General features: G+C 36.6%; 1 protein-coding gene across 4 annotated transcripts in view; it reads left to right on the top strand.

Annotated features, from left to right (window-relative positions):
* The window catches only part of LOC108971377 (loricrin), a 72,069-nt gene extending 57,198 nt beyond the window's left edge, over positions 1-14,871 (top strand). For all 4 annotated transcript variants that reach the window (XM_018937389.1, XM_018937388.1, XM_018937387.1 and 1 more), the window contains 3 exons: positions 808-1,100; positions 2,437-2,607; positions 13,183-14,871. In XM_018937389.1, the coding sequence (XP_018792934.1) occupies positions 1,016-1,100; positions 2,437-2,607; positions 13,183-14,207 (1,281 nt within the window). In that variant the 5' untranslated portion in view covers positions 808-1,015 and the 3' untranslated portion in view covers positions 14,208-14,871. The remainder of the gene's footprint in view (positions 1-807; positions 1,101-2,436; positions 2,608-13,182) is intronic.
* The last annotated feature ends 1,250 nt before the right edge of the window (positions 14,872-16,121 follow it).

The raw sequence follows: 16,121 nt of genomic DNA, 5'->3' as shown, positions 1-16,121 counted from the left end.
ACTCTGATCAATATTAAAACTCAGAAAATATTCAAGAGGTGTTATAGAATTTAACAAATTAATAAAAAACTTCAATTTTGTGAAATACGCAAACCCCTCTAACTCCTTAATAAAAATGCAACTTTATTAAACAGTGAGATTTGTTAATAACCAAGTACATTCCAGGAAAATGTTTATCCCGTTCAAACTAATTGCTCTCGACAGCAGCATTTAAATTAAATATTAATTCAGTGCTTCACGCAAAATTAACGCCAACTATCACTGTACAAATATGTAGTAATATTTATGAAAAAGAACAAAACAAAATATAATTTAGAACAAAAAAAAAAAAATTAAAAAGCCAGTGATTTTATTACGGGGATATTGAAGGAACTCAAATTGACAGTTGTCGCAGCACAACAAATAAGTGATGGGAGTCGCTTTGTATTCCAGAGAAATCAAATTTTTTCATTAATTTGCTTTGTCGCAGTGCCGCAATCGTAAATAAGGCAGCGTGTCAAAGTGTCATACCAATATGTGCAAATAGAAATGCAAACAGAGAAAGCCATCCGCATGCGACAGCGCAAATATTTACCAAACCGAACTCCAACAACAACAAAAGCAAATAAGAGCGTTGCCAAAAAGTATAACACAACCGAACAGAGCTTCATATTATTTGGCCATTTCCAGCATTCTTTCGCATTTTTCATTCTGCTGAAGACTTGTGTTTACATTCTGAATATTTTTCCTTCTCTCCTTATTTGTTTGATGTTCATATTTCATTGCATCTAATTTAACAGAAATATATTTGCTCCCTTTTCATTGCAGAACACAACCGACTCGCTTTCAACAGTGTGGGACAGTGAGACGCAATATTTGACAGAAGATATATAGAAGCTGCAGTAATAAGTCAAAGCGACCGCAGAAGCAGTAGAGCATAAAGTGGTCGACCAATCGAGAAGAAACCGTGCAGAGTAAGGAAAAATAGTAAGACTAGCAGGCAAAAGACAACGATTAGGAGCATAGCTAGGCGAAGATGTGGCCGAGAATGGGCACCGCTGGTCTTGCTGCCGGCGTCTTATTGCTGTTGTGCGTCGTTAACAGCGTCAACTCCTTCTCAAGTATGTACGAAATTACGAACTAAATGCGAGTGAAGCACATAAACAGTTTTATAAGTCGTTAAGTGTTCATCTCAGCACCACTGAGTATTTCTTTACATTACAGTTATTTGAGATCTCCTGAAACCAACAAAATTTCATGAGTTTCAGTACAAATTTTTCAATACGTGGTATGCAACATGAGGGAGAGAAGCGCATTTTGAAGTTGTTTTTCGGTAAAAATTATTTTTAAAATGTTCTAAATATCGAAAAATATTTTTTTTATTAATTACTACTGATATTACAAACAAAAATAGTTTTTCAAAATTCAAATGATTTTGAAAATATTTTTGAAAATTAAAAAAAAATATTAAATTAATATATTTTTGGAAAAGAAAAAAATATTGTATAACTTAAATAGTTTGACAAATGATTCTGAAAAAAATTTTGAAAATTAATTTAAATATATTTGTGGAAAAGAAATTTTTTTTTTTCGTAATTTTGTATAACTAGAGTAGTCTGAACTAATTTAAACAACTCTTCCGCCGTCTAAATCGCTTCTTCTCCTTACTATTGCTGCATACCAACTCTCCGGAATGTTTAAGTCTTTAAAACTTTCAAAAGTATTTCTCATACGCGTTCAAGGAGTTTACCATTTCTCATGTCTCATCATCATTTAAATGTTCAAATCACCAACAACCACTTCTCACATTTTGCCTGAAATCCTGAAATCCTCAAAACCTTTCCCACAACTCGAGCGTGTAGAACAAACAAAGAACCCTTCAACAGAGTTCCGGTCACGTGCACACAAACACGCAAACCCTTTCTCACATACACACACACTCCCAGCACTTACACACCCCTACGCACACACACTCACAAAAAAGCATATTTCACGCATTTACACATTTTCATCAATTTCCGCAACATTTTGTAAATATTTGAGTAATTTTCACCCGCGTCAATGTTGTCAACATGTCATAATATTATTTATTATCAGCCCATTCGCAATGCTCATCACACTCGGCCCCAAAAACGAGTACACATCCTACACACACAAAACAAACTGCCTTCCCCTGACATTCATCATTCTCTTCGCCCACACACATACTCGTGCAAACACATTTTTTCATCTTTTACTGTCACTCCCATTCTTGAGTTCCTCTTTTACTATTGTGTATTTAATTTTGTCCTTTTATATTTTTCTCTACTTCACTTTTTATTGTATCAATTTTATTTTTGTCCTGCAAATGTTATCAAATCAACAATCACAACAACAACAATGACTGTCTCGTTATAAAAACAACACTCGCCTGCCCACATTGACTTCGTCGGCGTCGGCTTTGTCGCGCCATTGTAGAGTATGGACGCGGCTGCAATGACATTGGCTGTCTGCCCAGTGAGGAGTGCGTCATCACCAGCGACTCGTGTAGCTATACGCAGCGCGAGGGCAAGGACTGCGGCAACTACCCGAAATGTCAGAGGAAATCCGGCTCCAGCTCTTCGTCGTCGGCGCCAGTTAATCCGTCAGGTGATTATAATTTTGTTTTATTTTATTTTTTTTGTTTTATTTTGTTGACGAAGTGATGCTCAATCTTAGTACCTGTAGGTCAACCGCAAGGCATAATTTTGGCTATTTTATTTTATTTTATTTTATTTTTTTGGGAACTAATGAAAGAATTATCTGTTTCACGAAAATCTCAAAAAATAAGTTCGAAAAGATTTAAGGTAAATTTTTAAGTAATAAAAAGTAGTATTCTCGAACTTTGCACCCCAAAGCTAAGATACTTCACGTAGGTAGACCTTAGTATTCTTCCTTCTTCTTCGTCTCACTAAATTAATATCAGTTGGTTCAAATAAAAATAACTTCGAATACTTAAATCAGAAACACAACAATTTCGGTATCTAAAATGTCAAATCTCGAACTAAAGGGTTTTTTCATAGGAACGCTACAAAAGTAGATAGGACAAGTAAACGACGTCATATTTTTCCTCGCTCTTTTGACAATTCTCTTAAGTAAGGTTTTCCACTTCATCACGAAAAGCTCTTTCATCATGGAAATATAAACGATCCAACAAAGAGTCAAATTTATTAATATTTACTACCGAAATTCGGATTCAGGAACCTCAGCGCATCAATTGAAGACACAAATCAGTCACTCACACGTCATTCTAAAGCGTTGGGCTCTCTGTTACGTCGAAGTGGCGAATTCTGTGTAAAGATCTTGGCCTACATCCTTATCCATCCAATTGACGCAAGAATTGAAGTCGCTTGACCACACGAATCGTCGATTGTTCGTGAAATGGGCTGACCAACTACTTGAATATTATCAGAATTTTCATCGAAAAATCATATTCGGCGTTGAGGCTCATTTCTGGCTGAATGGCTTCGTCAATAAGTAAAAATTGCGTTATTGGATAGCCAGCAATGAGTCATCTTTTCATCCCGAAAAAATTACAGTTTGGTGCGCTTTATCGGCCGGGTTCGTCACTGTGCCGTACTTCTTCCGTAATGATTAAGACCGGCACGTTGCTGTTAATGAAATACTATTTCCCTTGATTCTACGTCAAGTCTGTGGCCTATGCCAACAAGTCAACAGCGATTAATGAACTTCGTTCGAATATCGAATGTGGAATTGCAGCAGTATCGGCCAATTTATGCTTGAAAACCGTCGAAAATTGGCTGCAGCGTCTGGACTTGTGCAAACGTGCCTGTGGTGTCCATGCAAACTAAAATGAGTTCCATACATAATGGCATAGAATGTACTTTCACAGGCATAAAGAATTTCGTTGATATCCCAAACCTTAAACAAAATTAAACCTTGAAAAAACTTTTGTAGCGCTCTTATTGAAAGCCCTTTGTAATCAATCACAATCATAGAAGTGTTTTCGAAATTTACTAATATTTTTTCATGCTCACAAGCTCTTCAAAATGCCACAAATGTATGAAAAGCTTTGTTGTGTCTGAATTCCTTTTTTTTAACTTAACTATTTGTGATAACACCGACTTTTTTTTTTTTTTTTTGCAGAACAAGCCATTTTATTCTCAAATACAATATTACCAACATTTATCAAATCAAAAACAGATAATTTTTTTATAGAGTCCCAGAAATTCAGATAAAAAGTTAGAGAATTTTTAGTTTTTAAGGGCTTTAGGAGCTTAATTAGAGCTTCATAGGACACTCACGAAAGCTTTCACAAAAAGCTTAAATCGAAATGGCTAAAAACGCTTGAAATTAATATGGCCAAGCTACATTTAAGAATTGGCCTAAGAACGCTTATAAATTTCACCGCAAAAATGGACACATCACAACACAAAACTCACGAGAATCACGGCAATAACGCTAATTTATTCACTCTGGCATCGTCAAAAGCAAATATTTATTTGGTTATTTCATTATATTTCAACAAGTTGTTGCTTTCTTCAAGAAATTATATTTTTGGTTCGACTATTTGGTTGTATGGATTTTTATTTGCTGCAGTCACTACCCAAGCATTGAAATCATAATCATTAACATTAAGTATATAATAGTATTTGTTGTTGCAACCGATAATAAAAATATGCTTGCACGCCTCAAAGCATGCGTTGTAATATTTGTTGTTGATTACACTTGAAAAATCACTTTTAAAAAATGTTTCTTTTGAGATTTTCTGCATTTTAATTTCTTCCACGCATGTCTCTACTGATCTAAGCTACTTGTCGCCTGCATGAAGCGTAGCACATTTAACAACTAATGTAATCATACATATGTATATATTTTTAGCAACCTCATCTCCTCTAACTGCTCTCAACTAACCAAACGCATTTTGTACTCTTTCTCTCCCTCTCACCGGCTCTCTGGTTGCTGCATAACAAAATCGAAATAAAAAAAAAAATAAAAATCGTAAATAAAAACTCTCATTGCACTCTCCATCGTAACATGTGTTAAATGTTGATGTCGTGCCCAGGATCAAGCTTCAAGCCTGGTCCCGAGCACGCCATCTTCTCATCCGCCTCATCCAACCCCACGCTTAACACACACACATACTACACCGGCAACGGCGGCTCGTCATCGTCCAACGGTGGTAGCAATTCATCGCCCGCTGGCAGTCTTAATAACATAAATAACGGTTATGCCGGCAAGAGTAGCAATAATGTGAACTCAAATTATGGCAACGGTCACGATGGCAGCGGCAATGACAACGGCGCGCCCGGCAATGGCCAAAAGTTACGCCCGAATGGCGGTACCGGTGGCATTGACCCGCACTATGTGTTCGGCGCACCGCAGTCGGTGCCGATCTTACCCAATCTGCCAATTTTTCCCTATAATTCACCCACACAAGCACCATCTTTTCAACAATTTCCCCAACCTAATCATCCAGGTAGCGTACTGAATCCCGGCTACCCGGCCGGACTGCAGCCCGTCAACCCCTACAGTCCGTCGTTCGTGTTCGGCCAGCAGCCCTACTACTCCATGCCAGGCGGCACTGGAGGCCCGCCCGGCGGCAGCAACGGCATACTCGGCGGCAGCGGAGGCGGCTTGGCCCCGCCCAGCGGCTATTACGGCAACAGCAATGTGGGCTATCAAAATCCGAATATGTACAACAAACCACCGCCGCAATATCAGAACCAGAACCCGTACAATCGCCAGACGCAGGGACATCCATCGGGCGCAGCGCACCGAGGCGGTGCGACTAGCTGGCAGACGCTGACCATTGTTGCATGCGGTTACGCTCTATTGACGGCGCTGGTGTCGCAGCGTTTGGCCTGCGGTCGCAGCACGTAATGTTGCATGCGATGTCGTTGTGGCAGCGCTGTTATAGTCTCGCTATCGACGGTCAACGTTTATTAAGTGCTTAATGGGTTAAACAATATTACATTTTAGTTTTCAGTTCGATTCGGTTACCTTTTTGTTGTGTTGCTCTTTCGTTGCTGCAGTTTTAAAATTTCAATTCGAAATCATGATGTGGAAGCATAACGGTGCGGACTATAATAATACCATAAGTAATCAACAATATTTTTTTATTGTATATAATATTTTTAAACAAATTCTAACAGGAAAACTGAAATACTTTGGAAGTCTGCGCCGCAATAGCAGAGATCACATTAAAGTCAAAATTTGATTAAAAAAATTTATATTGCTTCATTTGTGAAATGCGCCTAATTGTAGAAAACTGTGCTCTTATAGCTTTCCAAGTTTTTCTCACTGAATTTCTATCTCACTTTCTTACCATTTTTGAGCGATACAACTCTTTAATTTTTCCTAGTAAATAGAATAAGGCTTTACTCGAATATGGGAAGATTTTTAGCTCAAAAATTATGTTATAAAACCTTTCTAGATTCCTAAATAAATTACTGAAATCCCTTCACAATAATCTAAAATCAGACGCTTATTAATTAACTACTCAAAAATGTATCAAAATTTGTTGTAACAGTCCTTTGTCCTTTCTGACGGTACCTCCGCACTCAACCCTCCAACAAACAGCACCTGATATATAATAAGTACGCGTGTTCCTTTTAATAGACTCTCCTTCGCAAATAATCAATACTCATTCCATACTTTATATTGTCCTTCTACTCCTCTCTCCATTGCAGTTGGTTAAACAAGTTCCAAGGATACTTTTAAGCTCCGTGAAGATAGTGAGTTCGAAAGCGCAATTTTTCTCCCTCTGTCTATCTCAAAGCGCCGTTTAGTGCGATCATCACAGGTTTTGATACCACCGTTAGGCCGGTTCCACTGATTCCAGCAGCTCCTGCTATGAGACCCATGAGGCCTGTAATGCCAGTTAATCCTTTGCCAGCATACAAAAGCTGCCAGCACCTAGATTACCGCCACCTCCTTCACGTCCTTTAAATGGTGGTGGTCAGACGCTTATTGTACAACCAGTGGTCATCTTACCCATCGGTGGCCTGCCTTCTGGGTACAAACCTTCTGGGTACAAACCTGAATATGCAAGGTGGGAATGGAAATTTCGGCGGAGGAATAAAGGGCACTAATGATTATGCTTCCTGGTATGGATACGGTGGTAGGAATAACAAACCAAATGTAACAGGGCTGGCGGTCGAAATGACATTTTTCCCAATAGACAGCAGTTTGGTGGCCCACCGTCAGTTTGGCAGAACGGTGGCACGATGGGTCAACAAAATTTCGGAGGCCGTCCCATGGGCCACGGTCCTGTGTATGATCAATCGTTTTATGCTGGCAATGACTTTCCTCCACCACCATGCAATCGAGTTGGTTCTAACACCGAGAACAATGAAAAGTTAGTTGAACTACAACTGCATGTACTTTTGTCTAAATTTTGCACGAGCATACTTGGATAAATATTGAAAATGTTGCACTTCTCTGAGCTCTTTCATCTTTTGCTTGGAAAATTAATTTTGCGAGAAATTCAAATCTTTTGATTTCGGAATTCGGAATTCGGAAATTTGTTGCTGTTCATGCATTTCTTCTACTTCTAATTAAATTTCTCAAACGTATTTTCTGTTACTGTTATTCAGATTTGCAACATTTTGTTGTTGCTTGAACTCTCGTTTGCTGTTGTGTGGGCGTGTGGTCTTAGAAATATTTGCATTTCCCTATTTGTCCAACTCACAAAGGAAACGCAATTAAATTGTGCATACATTCGTAATCGATTTTCGAGAATTTCTTCCACTTGGATAGAGAGAGATATTTAATTCAGCGCAGCAGATTCCTTTGGCATACCGTAAGAATTGCACTGCTTTGTCTCTACGCGGAAAATGCAAATAAAGTTATATGTGTATGAAGTCTAAATTTTAGTTGCCGAAAATACGATAACTGTAAGCGTCGTAATGGTTAATATTTACACTACTCAACAATGCTGAAGAAAAAGTTTTCGACCGATATGCTATGGTGTCTGGGAAGTCTTTGAGGTGTACTGGTTATGAATTTGGGTTCAAGAATTTTTTTTTTTTTTTTTTTGGTAATTTTAGTAATTTTTGAAACCCTGAAACCCTCCCCCTTTAACTACGTAAAAATAGTCATACCCGTTTACCCTGGAAAAGTTTACTATCACTTGCGATTTTAGAAACTCAAAAATGAGTCAGGAACAGGCTGTAAAAGTTTCTTCTTCTTTAGGGGCATAGACGCCACTCACTCGGTTATAGCCTTTGGTATCACAGTCGCAAAGTGAATGCTAACTGGTGTTAGTTTTTGAACATTTCAGCGGGCTCCTAAAAGTATACTTACTATAGTAGATGTGGTGTATGAAACATACAATATTATATGCATTTTATGACCGTAGATAAGCGTTTTGGTGGCGCTAGTCAAAAACCCCAATATGGTTTCATTCTTAAAAGTTGACTGCCATCTGTGGACTACTTTTCGGTAAGAAATTAAATTAATAGCAAACCTAAGTGCGCTGCTCTTCATCGCAGAACTTCAAAGTATTTCTACAGTGTTTTTTAAGCTTTAAAAACAGAAGTTTTTTCAAGCGATTTCCAGAAAATTTTCGAATATATTTTGAACACAACGAATCTTTTAGCGAAAGTCAAACACAAAAAAGTTTCATTTTAAGTAAAAAAAAGAAAAAAAAAAGTATTTCAAATAAAGAGCAAAAAGGTAGTTGAATAAACAAATGATAATAATGGAGTTCAACTTTGTATAGTTAATGTAAGCAAATAATAATAATTATATACATGATTTTGTATTTATAAAAGTAATACCAAATGTCTTAAACGGAAAAATCTTTTATTTTTCAGCGAGAAATACAAAATCTCAAAACAAGAAATATTATTTTAACAAATTTCACAATTTCGGAAGGAAAATTTACAACTGAATTAACCCACTAGAAACGTTGAACCAGTGTAAGATACTAAACTGTAAAATAAAAACTCTAAACGGAGTTGCCACAAAATAAAAAAAAATTAAAAATAAAAAATCTAAATTCAATATATGCCGAAAAGTATGCAATATAATTTCGTAATATATCAAAATTGCTAAAGTGCTTTTGTTTTTCAAAAACTAGAAAAAGTTGAACATGATTTTTGCTGTTATAACTAAATTTATATGCTATATACAACCCACATAGGGTTTTTTTAGCGCAAAATTTTTAGAAATTCTAGAACGCAAACTTTTGGAAGAAGTGGGCGTTTAACTGTGAACCTTCTCGGTGGTTTTAGGTGGCTTTAGGAGAACAAACTTTCTATTCGATTTTCAGGCATATTTTTGAAAGCTTGGCTTTTTTGAAATGATTAGAGCAACTTTTAAAAACAAAAAAAATAATAATAATAAAAATTGTGCAATAATAAAAATTTTGAAAACCAATTTAAAATTCTGCGAAACATATGGCAACCACTGAATCAAAATCAAATCAAAACAAAGAAAATTAAAGAAGCATATACAAATAAACATTGTAAATAAATATAAAATCAATATCAAATATATAGATATATATAAAGACTAGAAATGTTGTTGCAAGGTGTTGGCATTTAAAAGAATTCTTGAACTTGTTTTTATTTTAAGTAAGAAATGTTAAAGCATATATTGTACCAGATATTCTGTTTACCTGAAATATTTTTGTATGCAAATCATAAATAAAGCCCTACCTTACACGGTTATTCAAAGCAAATAAAAAAATAATTTTGTTTTTTCATAAAAAAAAATTTTATTTAAAAGACTCGTAAAAAAATTAACAAAAAATGTAAATTTATTTTTATATTTCCGTCCGTTGTTACTCATTTGCTCTTACACACACTCTCATACATAAAACAAAAAAAAAGAAAATGTGAGAAAAATGGCAAAAGCGGAAACTGAAGCAAAAGCTGCCAACTGAACTCAACAAATACAATCAAATTAATTTATTAATGGTGAAAATAATTACTGTTAAAGCTACTAACATTTTTTACGCATAACTCACAACTAACGGAAGTACATACTATAAACAATAGCAAAGTACTAATCGCTAAACAAAATACTAACCGAAATATGCACAGTTGGGCGTATGTATGTAAGTACTTATATAACATATAACATTATATTTAACGGCATTTGGTATTGAATGTAGCATTTTATGCCTCTCATAAAATTGTGTTCATTTTAAGCATAACCAATATTACTAACAACAACAACAAAGCGCATAATGTAAATGGAAATTATTACTAACGAAATTATGAAAATATTTAACAAAAAAGCGATAAAAACTTAACTCAATTTGTACATATGTAACATGCGAAAAATACTACAAAATTAGTTATATAATTCATTGTTTAATTAACAATTAACAATTAACAAACCACAACCGAAGACTTATAATATTTAGTGAACTTGAAAAGTTGTTTAGCATTTAATTAAAAAATAAAACTAAACAGATTGCAACTAAAAGTTTAGGAAACCGAAATTCAACGAAATAAAAATAAGTGGCAATGTAACTTTGCGAGTGGGTGTGTTATTAGCGTAATGGCTTTAATTAGTAAATACTAACAAACGAGGGGTAAATGCGTAAGGCCTAACCAAAAGCGGCGTTGTAGCACTACAATTACTTGTTACTCTTTGTAAGCATATTCATACAAGTAGTTTAGCATTTTAATAATTATAGAAATTATTTAATACAGACAAAAATTCTGACGCTTTGTGAGACTAGAATGTTATGGCTGTTGATAACGTATGACATCATAGAACTTGCCTTCGGGCTGCTGTATATAGTTTCCAATATATTGCTGCGGAATTTCTGGTGAATTAGACACTTAAATATTTTCGGCGAATATAAAACAAACTTTCAGCGCTTTTTTATACCAGTAAGAAGCTTCTACCGGATTTTCCAGCACTTTAATATGCCATGATCTGTAATTCTTTTTTCATTGTATTCAGTAACGCTTGCAATTTCATTAAGGAAAGACACACACAAGCGCAAAGTTTACAAATTATTTAATTTTATTATCAAAATAATCGTTATTCATTGCCCAACTGAAACATTTCGTGCACTTTTAACAATTTATGGTCGTAATAATCGTCCACCTGTGCTCGGTATTCTTCGATTTGTTAAAAACTTCGATTTCGAAATTCGAATTTTCTTTACATAATATTCAAGTGCCAACAAGATAAAGAATCGCTTGAAGTACCGAAAATATTGCTGCCGTTCAGACAAGTGTTACTGAAAAATGCGATTTGTCGATTCCAAGATTTTCCCAAGAATTGCGAATGCCTCAGACCACAACCTGGTGTATTTTGAGAAAAGATTTGGACTTGCATTCGTATAAAGTTGTCCCCACTCCAGAACTGAAGCCAGTGGTTTTGATTTTGCTATGGACCAGCTTGAAAACGATAAAGATTTCTTTAAGAAAATCATCTCCTCCGATGAGTCACACTTTCATCTGAGTGCAGTCATAAATAAACAAAACTATCGATTCTGGTGCGAAAAAAATCCACAAATTACTCATGAACAACCATTACATTCATACATTAATCCAGTGGAATCATCGTTCTGCACTTATTTCAAAGTGAAGCTGGTGACATCGTTACTGTCAAAGGAGAGCGATTTAAATCGATATAACCAACTTTTTGTGGCCGAAATTGGAAAAAGTTGTTCCTGACAACGTCTTGTTCCATCAGGACAGGGTGCCGCACAGCAAGTGCTACAACTGAATTATTACGAGAAAAGTGTGGAGTTTCGATTATTTCGAGAAATTTTGACAATAAATGGCTTCCAGAAGTTGCGATTTAACACCATTAGACGACTTTTTGAGGGATTATTTGAAGTCATTGCCGGTAAGCATTGAACCAGACTCTCTTCGAGCCTTAAAAGTCAATATTGATAATGCTACTCATGGCATACGACTTCATTTAAAGGAAAAACTAAAATTGGGTTCATCAAATTGGTTCCTATGAAATTCGTGGAGGCCATTTGAAGGATGTTACTTTCAGATTTTAACAATATCGATTTTAGTTCAAACTAAATAAAAAATATTGAAATTTCCCTAACAATTAGCGTATTTTCTTAAAGAAATGATATCACTCATATTGGAAAACCCTTAACAAAGGCCTCATCTCAGTTTCGATTTCGATTTAATTTTCCACCCGATTTGATTAAATTAACATAAATGGTCCGACAAAAATGAAAATGTTAAAAACACTTGATCGTGTACATGTACTTTATTGTTTTTGTCGAATATTATTACCTGATCAAATTTGAACCGGACTAACAAAGAGTAGGATTACATTTTCACGTATTTTTATACAAATCCTTAACATTGCCTTCAAATGAATCAATAGAAACAAAATATAAGTCAATTATTTCTATACACTTGTTATAGGTATTGACTGAGAAGGAGTAAGTGCCTTCAGTGTATTTAGTCTATTTTCGTTTTCGACAACTTTTTCGTGTGCCATTCGCTAAATTTTTGAACAATTTTAAGCTCGACTCTTAAACTCACGTGCCTTTCTATCTCTTTGTGACCGAGACCAAACTTCGTTTTTTTTTTTTCAAAAGATTCAGGTCTTTGGGTATATTGATGATATATGTATATTGGTGCCATAATAAGAGACCCGCCATAGCTTGCTAACTCTATTAATACAAGCTTTTACTCTTCATTCTGAGCACCGTATATTTTCTTGGAGCCGCCACTCTTCGGTGCACAGTCAAGATATTCCCAAAGCTCAGTTTCAGTTAGCATTCAGACCGGAAACTGGCAATTGTCCTTGAGCTATGTATATAAGAACTTCAATTATATCATACTTTATATGACTATTTTATTAATATTATTGAAAAAAATTGTGGTCATACTTTATATCAAAAGCCATCACATTTTAGACCAGTTCTACAGTAGCTAAGTTCATCTTCATAGAATTTTAGTAGATTTTCTGTTATTCCTATTTATGTAATTTATTTAATTGCTTTTTGTTTTGTTGTTGTACATTAGTAACGCATTTCTACATTTTGTTCTTTTTTTTTCTGTTTTAACGCTTTTGTGGCTAAATCTCTGCTCCAACACGCTACGCTCTTGCGCTCTGCTAATTTGTGGCTAAAACGACTAAAAACTCACTAAAAACTGTCGCTTGCATTGCAAACCTCGCCAACGTAAATACCACACTTTCAACTCACCCACGCACACACACCCGCATATGCGTGCATTGCACGTGATTGATCAATACAAATGCGCCTGCGCATAGTGAGCACCGGCACCACACACAACTCGTACAACCCGAGCGCACCGGTGCCCGATCTTGGTGATGGCAATAGTTTCAGCGGCGGCAATGCCGGCGGTGGTTTCGGTGGCGGCGGTTCCGGTGGACACAGCCTCTATCCCACTTTGCCCAACAGCCCGCCAGCAGGCGCATCAAATCCATACGGCGGCTACCAGCCACAGCCGGGCGGATATCAGCCACCAGCAGGCGGTTACCAGCCAGGAGGCTATCAGCCGGGTAGTTATCAGCCCGGTGGCTATCAACCTGGCGGCTATCAACCTGGCGGCTACCAACCCGGTGCCTACAATCCGAATGCTGGAGGCAGTGGCGGCTACGTGCCAAATGCGCCGGGCTATGGTGGCGGAAGCGGCGGCAATGTGCCGCAGAAACCGAAAGACAAGGAAGGCGGCGGTTTCCTCTCCAGCTTTTTCTCTAACCCGGCGGTAAGTCAGGCTGTATCTGGTATTATTGCAGGCCAAATTGCGAAAAGCTTGCAAGGAGGCGGCGGCGGCGGCGGCGGTGGCGGTACTAATGGTGGTGCCAACGGTGGCTACCAACCAAGTGGTGGCTATCAACCTAGCGGCGGTTATGGCGGTGGTGGCAGCAGTTCGGGCAGCGGTTCATCTGGCAGCAATATTCTTGGCGGTCTACTGGGTGTGTTGGGTGGTGGAGGCAGTACCAGCGCTGGAAGTAGCGGCAGCGCCAGTAACTTCTTGGGCAGTCTGCTGAGTGGTGGTGGCGGCAGCAGCAGTGGTGGTAGCAGTGGCGGTAGCAGTGCCAGCAATTTCTTGGGCAGCTTGCTCAGTGGTGGCGGTGGCGGCAGTAGCGCTAACCGTGCCGGCGGCAGTAATCCGATTAGCGAAATCTTGGGCTCGCGCAACTTTGACGGCCTCTTCAGTGAGAATCCATCCTCCAGCTCTTCTGGGTCCTCCGGGTCATCCGGGTACTCCTCAAGCTCTCAAGGCCCCAAAAGTTACCCCACTCAACCGCCAATGAACTACTACGGTTAATATGAAAAAAAGGAGACAAAGCCCCTTTTCATTTATACTCGTTTTTTCTTAAAATCAAATGATATTTTTATTTTACTAACAGGGCAGCTAAGATCAATTTCAATTTACACCAATTAATATATACATACTCTAACTAAACGTAGGCAAAAGATAATAATTTTACTAGAGAAAAGCATAAAACTAACGATAATCAAAGAGCAAGACATTTGCAGCCATTCACAATTGAGAAAACTGTGGCTTGAGAGACGGCTGCGGCGAAGAGTCGTGTATATATACTCGCCTAGTTAATAAAGCATTTTTTTGCTTGCGTAGAAGCAACTAATAAATAAAGACGAAAGGAAAATGTACTCATAGTTCTTAGGGAGAAAACGATTTTTTAACTGTAAAGCTGTATTATTTGAGAACCGCTGCAATTACTCGCAGAACGGCTTGGCAAAGATTGCAAACAATAATTTTACCAATCAATTAGTATATAAATTGTACATATAGAAGAAGCATATATACAAACAAAAACAAATACAAAATGTCTTTATAGAAACGTTAACTTCAAAGCAATAAATTTTAATTTTCATAACTTCGAGCATAATTGGCTTGAAAACCGAAAGAATTCTGAAATGTAAATAAAAAGCTGAAATCAAATAAATAAACGAAATTATATAAAACATATGTATTTAAAGAAAAGTTGTTGTGTTTTATATTAAGAAGGAAGGGACAGAAAATGGTGAGTAGCAATTGCTTTTGCAATATAATTTTAACCATAAATGGCAAAAAAAGTTTTATAATTGAAATAAATATTTAAATGCCAGTTCTTGAAAAGTTCCCAGAAGAACCGATGTTCTCTAGCTAAATTTTCTTCAGCGATGGGACCCATTTCTCGTTCAATGGGTATGTAAACAAGCTAAGTTGCCGCATTTGGCACGAGTCGCAACTAGAAGAGATTCAAGAGCTACCATTTCATCTAGCAAAAATTAACGGTTTAATGTGATTTGTGTATCCAAATTTCATCAAAATATAAATTAAACAATCCCCATCAAATTATCTATGTTTGTGGCTTTTTCTTTAGAAAAGTAGGGAACCTCGTTATTATGCATGGAAATAAGTAAACCCGATTCGAAAGTAGATATGATTGTATATTAAATACGAACTAACTGGAATCTGAAATTTTCGCATCCTACATGTAGCTTGGAAAGTATGTACAGCAAAAATGTCGAAAAATTCTGTGAACTTTCAATATTCCAGTGATATAAGAAAATAATTAAATTAAATTGAAAGCCGCCACGAAGCGCCATCAAACTCGTTGTCCAGCTGATAAACTATTTTTAACAACGATTCGTAAGCTCTTAAGCGGAAAATAAGAGGTTTTAAAACGAAATTTATTTTGCAAAGAATATTCGATTCTTAAAAAGTAGAAGAAATTCCAATTACTCTCTTTAGAAAAGCTTTAAAATACTACAGACAGCTAAAACTCCAGTACGTGCCATTAAAACAAGCGCCAATACTTGGACAGAGAAAATTCAAAAAGCGCGGAAGTACTTTCGGATTATTCTTCTTTTTATTAGTATAGACACCGCTCATTATTAAGCCAACATATTCTTCCCATATGAAACACTTGTAAATTATCCTACTGTTTCCTGTCAAGAAAGCGAAGTAGCCATGAGCCGAATGAAGAAATCAAAAAAAAAAATGAAAAATTACTGTCGAGGTTTTCTAAGAACTTCGTTCAATAAGTATAGTAAAAATAAACAATATTGTTAAAGCGTTTTTTCATCTTAAGCACGAATAAAATTTTTGGAAAATTGCTGAAGTTACCTCGATTCAAAAATCGGAGAAACCAGAATATGAAGTAATCTCGTTTCTGCCGACAATATCGCAACTTCTTGAGAAAATTGTCATGAAATGTCTCAATAAACTCAT

Source organism: Bactrocera latifrons, unplaced genomic scaffold (genome assembly GCF_001853355.1).
Source record: "Bactrocera latifrons isolate USDA-ARS-PBARC rearing strain unplaced genomic scaffold, ASM185335v1 scaffold_34, whole genome shotgun sequence".
Lineage (NCBI taxonomy): Eukaryota > Metazoa > Arthropoda > Insecta > Diptera > Tephritidae > Bactrocera > Bactrocera latifrons.
The sequence above is the reverse complement of the archived record's forward strand: the minus strand, read 5'-3'. Positions and strand labels throughout refer to the sequence as shown.